Source organism: Melitaea cinxia, chromosome 19 (genome assembly GCF_905220565.1).
Source record: "Melitaea cinxia chromosome 19, ilMelCinx1.1, whole genome shotgun sequence".
Lineage (NCBI taxonomy): Eukaryota > Metazoa > Arthropoda > Insecta > Lepidoptera > Nymphalidae > Melitaea > Melitaea cinxia.
Genome location: NC_059412.1, coordinates 2,725,658 through 2,735,486, shown reverse-complemented (window position 1 = coordinate 2,735,486; position 9,829 = coordinate 2,725,658). Strand labels below are relative to the sequence as shown.

Below are 9,829 nucleotides of genomic sequence, written 5' to 3'. Positions count from 1 at the left end.
TGACATCCCCGCAGGTGTCTGTACAGTAAAAGGGAGTAAGGCGAGGTATCGCGCATCGCGGAAAGGTAACACAACATAGCTATTAGTTAACGGGGGAGAGGATCTTCTTAGCATTCGATGGATTCACCGTGCGGGTGCCGGGTCCATCGGGTGGCAGAGGAAGAAGCTCAGAGCAGTTCCTAGGACTTGCGACCCAGCTGTAGGTGTAACGAGGCCCCCTTTGAGATGTACATCAACGCACACCTTCATTGCTCGAGTTGTCCACCTTGCCTAGCCAAATTGTCCGTATTTATACAAAAAGGAATCACCCAGCAAAAATGATCTTCTGAGATATCAAAGGATTTACAAAAACATGAAGCAAATGTGTCAATGAATGTGTCGAAAATAGATGGCAGTAGCAGCAGTAGAGTCGAGAATTTTCGCAAATATAAAAAGAATTTTTCTGCTGCTGCTGCTGCTGCGTCTTCTTCTTCATCATCATCATCTTCATCTTCATCTTCTTCCTCCTCTTCTTCATCCTGTTCTTCATCTTCATCTTCTTCATCCTCTTCTTCATCTTCTTCCTCCTCTTCTTCATCCTGTTCTTCATCTTCTTCTTCTTCGTCTTCTTCGTCTTCTTCGTCTTCTTCGTCTTCTTCGTCTTCTTCGTCTTCTTCGTCTTCTTCGTCTTCTTCGTCTTCTTCGTCTTCTTCGTCTTCTTCGTCTTCTTCGTCTTCTTCTTCTTCTTCGTCTTCTTCGTCTTCTTCTTCTTCTTCATCTTCTTCGTCTTCTTCTTCGTCTTCTTCTTCGTCTTCTTCTTCGTCTTCTTCTTCGTCTTCTTCTTCGTCTCCTTCTCCGTCTCCTTCTCCGTCTTCGTCTCCTTCTCCGTCTTCGTCTCCTTCTCCGTCTTCGTCTCCTTCTCCGTCTTCTTCTTCTTCTCCGTCTTCTCCTTCTTCTTCTTCTCCGTCTTCTCCTTCTTCTTCTCCTTCTTCTCCGTCTTCTCCTTCTCCTTCTTCTCCTTCTCCTTCTCCTCCTTCTTCTCCTTCTTCTCCTTCTTCTCCTTCTCCTTCTTCTCCTTCTTCTCCTTCTCCTTCTTCGTCTCCTTCTTCTCCTTCTTCGTCTCCTTCTTCTCCTTCTTCGTCTCCTTCTCCTTCTTCGTCTCCTTCTCCTTCTTCTCCTTCTTCTCCTTCTTCGTCTCCTTCTCCTTCTTCTCCTTCTTCTCCTTCTTCGTCTCCTTCTCCTTCTTCTCCTTCTTCGTCTCCTTCGTCTCCTTCGTCTCCTTCGTCTCCTTCGTCTCCTTCGTCTCCTTCGTCTCCTTCGTCTCCTTCGTCTCCTTCGTCTCCTTCGTCTCCTTCGTCTCCTTCGTCTCCTTCGTCTCCTTCGTCTCCTTCGTCTCCTTCGTCTCCTTCGTCTCCTTCGTCTCCTTCGTCTCCTTCGTCTCCTTCGTCTCCTTCGTCTCCTTCGTCTCCTTCGTCTCCTTCGTCTCCTTCGTCTCCTTCGTCTCCTTCGTCTCCTTCGTCTCCTTCGTCTCCTTCGTCTCCTTCGTCTTCTTCGTCTTCTTCGTCTTCTTCGTCTTCTTCGTCTTCTTCGTCTTCTTCGTCTTCTTCGTCTTCTTCGTCTTCTTCGTCTTCTTCGTCTTCTTCTTCTTCTTCTTCTTCTTCTTCTTCTTCTTCTTCAGCCTTGCTCACCGGCACCAGTGGCGAGGCCCAGTCGGAGCAGTCAGTACGGTTTGACGATGCCATCCCGTAGCATCACGTCCAGTTCGCACGCGCGTGGTGGAACACCGGCACCGTCCTAGCCCACCGCCGACTCTTTTTCTTATACCTGTTTATCAAATTAGATATGTCTTCATTAAATGACACATTCTGTTGTGAATGCAGACTATAACAATTACTGAACCTCAGAATATCTATATTTAATTCGGTCAACCACTGGCTACCTAGAAGCGATGTTGTGCTACCGTCTATTACAAATAATTCTAAATTCCTACCGAAATTTTTAAATTTAACAATTGGTTTTATGACACCTACGGGTTTAATTCTCACACCATTATAAACACTTAAGACAACATCGGAGTATTCGAGTTTTAAATGTCTAAATTTATTTTTGTATGTAACGCTACTTATACACGAAACTGCCGAGCCAGTGTCTACTTACATATTAATTACAAGATTTTCAATGGAAATCAGTAACTTAACCGCTCGATAATTCTTTAAGCAGAGATAATGGAAGTCCTCTTCCACATCTTGCTCTACTTCTTGAGCACCGTCCGCCATCACCGCTGCCACTTCCGGGGCCGTCGGTGCTGCCACTTCGCCCAAGTGTCGGGTTTGTATCATCCTGTCACCCCTGTCCATTTTGTGCTGGTGCCTACGGAACCTGTTAACACTGTTCGTTAAACACACCCGTCTCAAATGTCCCGATTGCCCGCACTTACTGCAAACGTAATCACGAAATCTACACGTTCCGTAATCGTGTTCAGTCGCACCGCAGCCCTTGCACGATCGCTCGTCCTTTCCACCGGCATGAAAAGCTCCCAAGCTGCTCACACCACCGCTGGTACACCTGTCGCTCCACGACTTCACCCGACCTCCACGGACCCCACGGTTGTTACTCCTCGCTTTCTCTGCCGCAGACAACACATGTATTCCTGACTCCGTTATCATGTCATGTTCCTTCACCGCTGTTGAGTCTCACTCTGCGGCCTCTATGGACGTAGCTAACTGAACTGTCTTGATGTAGGATAACGAGTTATCCTCCGCAAACAACCTCTGCTGGATGACCTCGCTCCTAAGACCACATACTAACTGATCACGTAGAATATCCTCTAGAAGTATTTCAATCTATACTAATATTATAAAGTTTGTAACTTTGTTTTTATGTAGGGGGTAATCTTCGCAAATACTGATCCGATCATGAAAATTCTTTCACCAACAGAAAGCTACTAGTGTAGTTCAGGAGTGACATGTAACACATATTTTCGCTCATATATATCGCTCCCGCTGCCGAATATTAATAAAAGTTAGTTTAATATTTATACAAATAAAGAATCTGTTAGCAAATAAGTATACGTACACATACATATAATAAGTAATAAAACTTGTTAACATAGGTTAAGCATAGTTTAAGACCCAATAGTCTATAATATAGAATAAAAATTGTATACATTAAAATTAGCCAAAATTAAAATAATTTGAAATGGGGATGATAAACATCACCAAAAAAAAAAAAAAATTCCATTGTACAAAAATAACAACATAAATAATAGCCCTGTAAACCAAAATCATTTTTAAAACAAATTGCGTACAATTTAAGTAAGTGTAGCTAAGTAAAAGCAGGCCAAAAAAAGCAGTGGAAACAGAACCCACCCCGAGTAAGAAAGAGATGAATGAAAGAAAGAACAAGTATGCGGCATGAAAGTAAGAGAGGCATGAAAGAGAGAACAGAAATGAAAGAGAAAATAGCAGAAAACGTGCTCCGACCACTATATCGGAGGTATAGAAAAAAAATACCAGTGCCTCGATGCGGCCGACTGCTATCGATGTGCCGGTTCGCGCCAGACTTGCCGCCTCTTCAAAAATACCGGCCCGGGCCGTCAGCATAGTGTCATCCGCGTAGCAGATGACTCTGAGCCTGGGCGGTAGTGGCGCCCGCAGCAACCAGTCAAAGCCGATGTTCCACAGGCTTGGTCCGAGCACGGAACGCTGCAGAACGCCGCAATCGACGCGATGACGATACAGTCGGTCGTCACCCCCTCCCATAGGACCTCTCTCTTTCGGAGGTACGCCTCCAGCAGCTTCTGGAGATATGAAGGCACGTCGTGGAACTTCAGTGACTGCACAATAGTCTCGACAGGAATGCTGTTGCAGGTGTTCGTACCCTTGGAGCCTGAGCCCCTTGGGGTTCTGGGCGAGTTGCACGCCCTGCCTAGTCAAATTATAGATCGTAATATAATACATACATGTAATATAATAATAATTGTGTTTGCTCGCAAACTAAAAAAAACCGACTTCAATTATATCGAAGAGTAATACAACGTAGATCGACGAAAAAATAGTCAAGTAACTACGCGTTATCAAAGATTATTCAAAAAGTAGTTATCAAATCTCGATAAAATTTATATGTGACCACATGATAAACATCAGATTTCGATCAAATTAAAAATTATCAAAATCGGCACACCCAGTAAAAAGTTATTGCGGATTTTCAAGAGTTTCCCTCGATTTCTCTGGGATCCCATCATCAGATCCTGGTTTCCTTATCATGGTACCAAACTAGGGACCCTTTCCAACAAAAAAAGAATTATCAAAATCGGTATCTAGTAGAAAGTTATGCGGTATGTCGACGAAAAAAAGAGTCAAGTACAAACGCATTATTAGATATAATTATATCTCAAATAATTATGATAATTATATTAGATCTCAAATAAATTTAAATGGGACCAATTGACACACGCCACCTTTCGATTAAAATCAAAATTGTCGAAATCGGTCCACCCGGTCAAAAGTTCTGATGTAACAAAAAAAAAAATACAGTCGAATTGAGAACCTCCTCCTTTTTTTGGAAGTCGGTTAAAAATATAATATATAATATGATATATAATATATAATATAATATAATATGTAACAATTAATTTGCTTGCACAAATTAATTACTATAAGTGTAGGTTAAGCTACTAGCAGGTTACAACAAGTGCACCGTGCCAAGCCAGAGCCAAGACTGCCTTAGCCGCGGTTGCTTCGGATGTTATATACACCTCAGAATGACTCGAGTGATAGAATGAGTGAGGGTAGGTGAGTATCGAACGATGTGCTAGGTGGCGTGATCGGTGCATCTGTTGTTTATAAATCTCTTGCTAATTACCTATGTTAGCTTGCAAATTTATGTTTGTTAATTTATGTCTTAATTTCCAATAAATATTACACATATAAAATATTTTACTCATGCATTAAAAATAATTGTCAACTTCACTAAAAGTTATGAATAATTAAGGAAGTTTGTATAAAATTTTGTTTGATTTACTATAGAATAACTTGTACTTCGACATATAGAAAATGTGTTAATATTATCTTGTATTTGTATTAATTAACAGTATTTTAAGTTCTTTGTAGCTCAATTTCGTCTTCCGGGTGTTTTGACTAAAATATCATTCCTTAGTCAATTGAACGCTTTTTATTTATTTCATTATTGTTTCAATGAGTAAGGAGGGATTCATCATTGAGTTACAAAGCAAGTTGGTCGTTTCAACTAAAAATTGATGTTAAAAAGAATTGTAATAAAAGTGTATTTGAAGAAGAATAGTCTTTTTAATTCTAAAATACTACAAAACTTGAAGGTTCCAAGAAAATTTGATATAAGTAGGTACCATCAACAATTTAACAAAACGGTTTTTCTTCTTTTTTGGATATTTTTTTGTTTACCTTCACTTTTAGCATATTTAAATCTTTAAGCTGTTGTTTTCGACTGTTTAAATAGATTTACAGTAGTGTACACTACGGATTGTCATAAAAAAAAATTATATGAATGCCGTTTTGTTTTGGTTCAATGTTTGATAATGTAATTAAACTGTTTTTAGTTTAGTTGTGTGTTTTTGTAACTAACGTAATATTTCGAAATGCTAGAAAAACGTAAATGTAATCTTTGTAAGAGGAGTAATAAGGCTCGGGCTATGGTTTAAAATATATAATCTATGAATATGAACGTAGGTATGGTTTGTACCATATAATTATACCTTCATAAAAAAAACCTATTAATGAAAAATAAAAATTTTATTTTGATAGAATTCGCAAATGGTAAAGCACATTTTTAGCAGTAATTTCGTTGGCAGATACCTGATAACTATGAACTTGGGTAACTTGATAACCTATCTAACTTTCCGAACAGTAGGGTAAGGTGGGGTACAGTGTTACAAAAAAAAATAAACTAGAATATAGTATCAAAAATATTGTTACGAACACACAAAGAAACTAGCGCCATCTAGCGGCAACCATCGGAACCACACAAAGACAGCGATAGCAAGAAACTCTCTACTCAATACTAGATGGCGTTAGAGGTACTATTGTGGAACTATATAGAAGTATAGTCTCGAAAACCGGGTACATGCGCGAACTTTCCAGAATGGTCTGGGCCTCGTCTCGGCCGATATAAATAGCCGTAGCGAGGCGAGCGAGTACAGTTCAGTTTGAGCCATCTTCGAGGCGACTTCAAGAGTGAAAACTAGTGATCAAGAGTGGTACCAGCGAAACCTACGACATTGGCTACGACTGAGGACATTGTGAGTGCTTAGTGTTTGAACTTAGTGCTTAGTGTTTGAACCTAGTGCTTTGTGTTGGACCTAGTGTTAGTGAATAAAGTCTTGAAAAGAGTCAGCAGGTCTTTCTCTCCAAATCCTTCGAACCCTAACACGTAACAATATTGTATTAATCAGCATATTTTTGGCAAGGAAATAAACTTTAACAATCTCTCTTTAATTAAAATAACTCAAACATTAACATTATTAGCAACTACTTAATTTAAATTGCACATTAATTAAATCAGTCGATTGTAACACTTAGCCCCGTATCTGGGGTAGTCTGTTACAGAGTCAGGGGCTCAATGTTACAACATTTAAAACAGTAATAGAAAAACTAACAATAAAAGAAAAAGTTCTAACAAATATTAAATTTCTTTAAAATATCCTTTGGGAACTTATAGACATCTGTCTGACTTGCTTTGCATTTGCTGCTTTTCGAAGACTCACGCCACTTTCGAAGACTCACGCCACTTTCAACCATCATAATCGCTTCTGCCATATCTTTTTCACTATGAAGACCGTAATCCGTCTTCCTCTTACGATTTCGCACCATTTTCTTTTAATACCTTGAAATAGTATAAAAATGTTAATTGTTACAGTGTCACACAGTGCCTTGTAACACAGTGCCCCAGAGAGGTAAACCAAATAAAAAAATTCGTAGCGTATTTTAGGTTATGTTTACAACAAACTACTTAGAAGTAATTTTTAGCTAAATATACATTAAATAAAGGAAAATTACCATCACTTACCTAAATACAATACCTCCGGAAAGAAATTAAAAACTTTGAAATCATTTTTTCGTCGTTTTATCACATAAAAACCTTTTTTGTTTATTATTTTTTAAATACGGTACAAACTGCCGCGATGAGAATTGTTTAAAGATGGCTGCTTGGGAGCTTGACAAACGTCTATACCAGCATCATAAAAGTAAAGGACAGGGACGGAGATATATGCATTGTAACATTGTACCCCGTGTAACACTGTACCCCACCTTACCCTAATTGATAATTTGCTTAGGATATACTACATGTTTTTGTGTAATAGATACTCTTTGATAAAATTGTTTCAGATCATTGGACATCGCAAAATTTGTACATCTTGTAAAAAGGTCCGAGAGTAGACGAAGGTCCACCAAGAGGCATCTCAGCATTGTGCTAGGAGGATCCTCGACACGCAGTCAATCCAGGACACGTGCTCGAGGCTCGAAACAAGGTCATCGTTTGCCAACAACGTATCGCACCAATAGGCGTGGCTCCGAGGGTCGAAGATCCAGAAAATCACGTTCAAGGATTAAGCTGCAGTCATAAAGTCGAAGCAGGCTAGTTGTAATATCTCCATTGCAATGGCGTACATCGCGTACGCCACCAACAAATACGCGGGGACATGACCCGAAAAGTAAAAGTAGGGATTGAAGTCATAGCCAACAGAATCGCCATAGATTGCAAACTCCCTGTAGAAAAGGCTCTAGTAGTCACGTAGTCCACTCCACCATCAAGTTCATGGAAAAATCACAAATCCGTGACGCCACAGGCTCAACCCTGTAATGTTGTTAACAACACATTTAAAAAAAAAAACATTAACATTACATTTATGAATTAGTCAAATGTATTAAATAACCTCTACAATCTATTTCATATATCTCATCTATAAATCCATCGAGTAAAAAAAAATTTACTAATACCAACGTAGTTCCAGAATTTGACCCTATAAAAAAAAACGATTGATGATTGGCTAAATAAAGTAAAAGAATGCTCTGAGATTATGGCTGGGATAGCAAACAGACCAGTCGCTATGCACTCCCGAACTAGTCGGTACTGCTAAAAAAATGGTAAAGAAGGACAGTCATCAGTATTATTACGTGGGGCGAATGGGTCACAAGACTGAAATTAGCTTTGGCGTCATATGAACATAATGGTCATTGCTTACGGAAATGTAGGAAAAAGAACCGTGAGTTACGACCCCCTGTGCGTGGGCCGGGCAGTGGCGGCTTCTCACGCATGGAGAAAAAAGGTTTTTTATTCCTCCCACTTGTCGGAATATAGTTTACCTAATATCTTGAACGAAAAATAAAGTCAGCTGATTATAGCATAGCACCAGTATAATACGTCAGCGGGCTGCCTGAAAATAAAAATAAAATAGGATATAAACTATATGATGATTCTTGTTTTAATCGATAGCTGATGCGTCACGTGGTCCCATTATTTAACGTATAGATCACTGTACATTCTAATACTAATCTATTTATATATTTTGTCCATGAGAATTCAAGTAGTCTAGGTGGGCTAGGTACTTTATCTATAAAAAGATACTATCAGTCCATCCTCACATACTCGGGGATTTAATAAATTAATACATCTAACAAAAACATTGTAGAACTTAAGAAATCAAAAGACTTTCTAGAAACTTCGTATAAAAAATAAAACCAACATTAAAAATAAAATCTTTATTAAAATTCACACTTCACATAGAAGACATTTTATTTATACAAAAAAAAAACAACATAACTACTCACCAAATAAAATTGCTCAAAATCGTCCTTATATGCAACGGTTTACACATTTGTCCTTATTTTTATTTTAAAAAGCACCATTTCATGCAATTATGAAATGTGGTGTATGCAAAGAAGATTAAAATTTGGATCTTACCGAAGTTACTTCTAACAAACAAACATGTAAAGCGTTTTGTTAATGAACACGATCTTATAGGTATAAATATTATACCTTCATAATATATTTTGTAAATATTAATCAAGTTATTATAAAGACAATAGGATCTCAGAACACTTGTCTTTCTTCTTGAGCAAGGCTTTAGTTACGTCTATAATATAGCCTATAAAAAAAGGAGTCTAGTTGAAAATGTGAACTTGCCACGAGTACTAAATATTCAATGTTCTAATTAAATTATATTGAAATAACTTGCACTAAAACTTTCGTGATAACTAACACTGATTTATTATAACGGGTTATCAAGTTTGTCGTGTGAAATAAATAATAAAAATAGTTTTACTACCCACAAGATCTTTAGGCTGATCCAGAACATTTTTTTTTAATTTATAGACTAGCGCTTGACTGCGATCTCACCTGGTAAGTGAAGGTGCAGGCTAAGATGGTGTACGCTTGCCTAGAAGATGCCTATTCACTCTTGATTTGAAGATACCTAAGTTATATTTACTTGGAAAAACGGTAGCCGGAAGGGCATTCCAAATTTAGAACATCCAGAAGATCACCAGGTAAATAATATTTTCTTATATAAGTTTCTTATATGGTTTTAAGAAGAACAAATTTAAACGTACATATTAAAATATATGTCCAAATCAAATTCTTAAATAACTTAGTACTCGTTGCTATTTCACATTTCAATTATTGCGATACAAAATTACATTAAACCATATCTAAATCGTTACAAGCGTTAATATTAAAACAATAAAAAAAATCTAAATTTAATCTTCAAATTTACTTAAAATAATAAAAATAGCAATTTATACTTTAAGCTTCCTATTCGGTGGTAGTTTCAAATGCGTTATGCTATGATATTTCTCTATTACAATATGTATGGTGT

The 9,829-nt window shown here is 37.9% G+C and overlaps 3 protein-coding genes and 1 long non-coding RNA gene across 4 annotated transcripts in view; 1 reads left to right on the top strand and 3 right to left on the bottom strand.

Annotated features, from left to right (window-relative positions):
• The window catches only part of LOC123663053 (hemicentin-1-like), a 47,374-nt gene extending 47,125 nt beyond the window's left edge, over positions 1-249 (bottom strand). The window contains exon 1 of the mRNA XM_045597794.1: positions 128-249. Within this exon, the coding sequence (XP_045453750.1) occupies positions 128-249 (122 nt within the window). The remainder of the gene's footprint in view (positions 1-127) is intronic.
• A 270-nt stretch (positions 250-519) lies between these two features.
• Positions 520-957, top strand: LOC123663052 (putative uncharacterized protein DDB_G0271974; the record flags this gene model as incomplete). Its single annotated transcript, XM_045597793.1, has 2 exons — positions 520-602; positions 906-957. Coding segments are annotated over 2 exons (135 nt in total), but the record flags the coding sequence as incomplete, so codon positions are not given.
• A 642-nt stretch (positions 958-1,599) lies between these two features.
• On the bottom strand, positions 1,600-2,645 carry LOC123663051. Its single transcript, XM_045597792.1, has 2 exons — positions 2,137-2,645; positions 1,600-1,803 (listed from the first exon to the last, which is right to left on the bottom strand). Exons 1-2 carry the CDS (start codon positions 2,643-2,645, stop codon positions 1,731-1,733), a joined length of 582 nt encoding a protein of 193 aa, XP_045453748.1. The 3' UTR covers positions 1,600-1,730.
• Positions 2,646-6,386: 3,741 nt separating this feature from the next.
• Positions 6,387-7,055, bottom strand: LOC123662648. Its single transcript, XR_006744534.1, has 2 exons — positions 7,021-7,055; positions 6,387-6,837 (listed from the first exon to the last, which is right to left on the bottom strand). It is a non-coding gene; the product is annotated as an uncharacterized LOC123662648 (long non-coding RNA).
• Between the last annotated feature and the right edge of the window lie 2,774 nt (positions 7,056-9,829).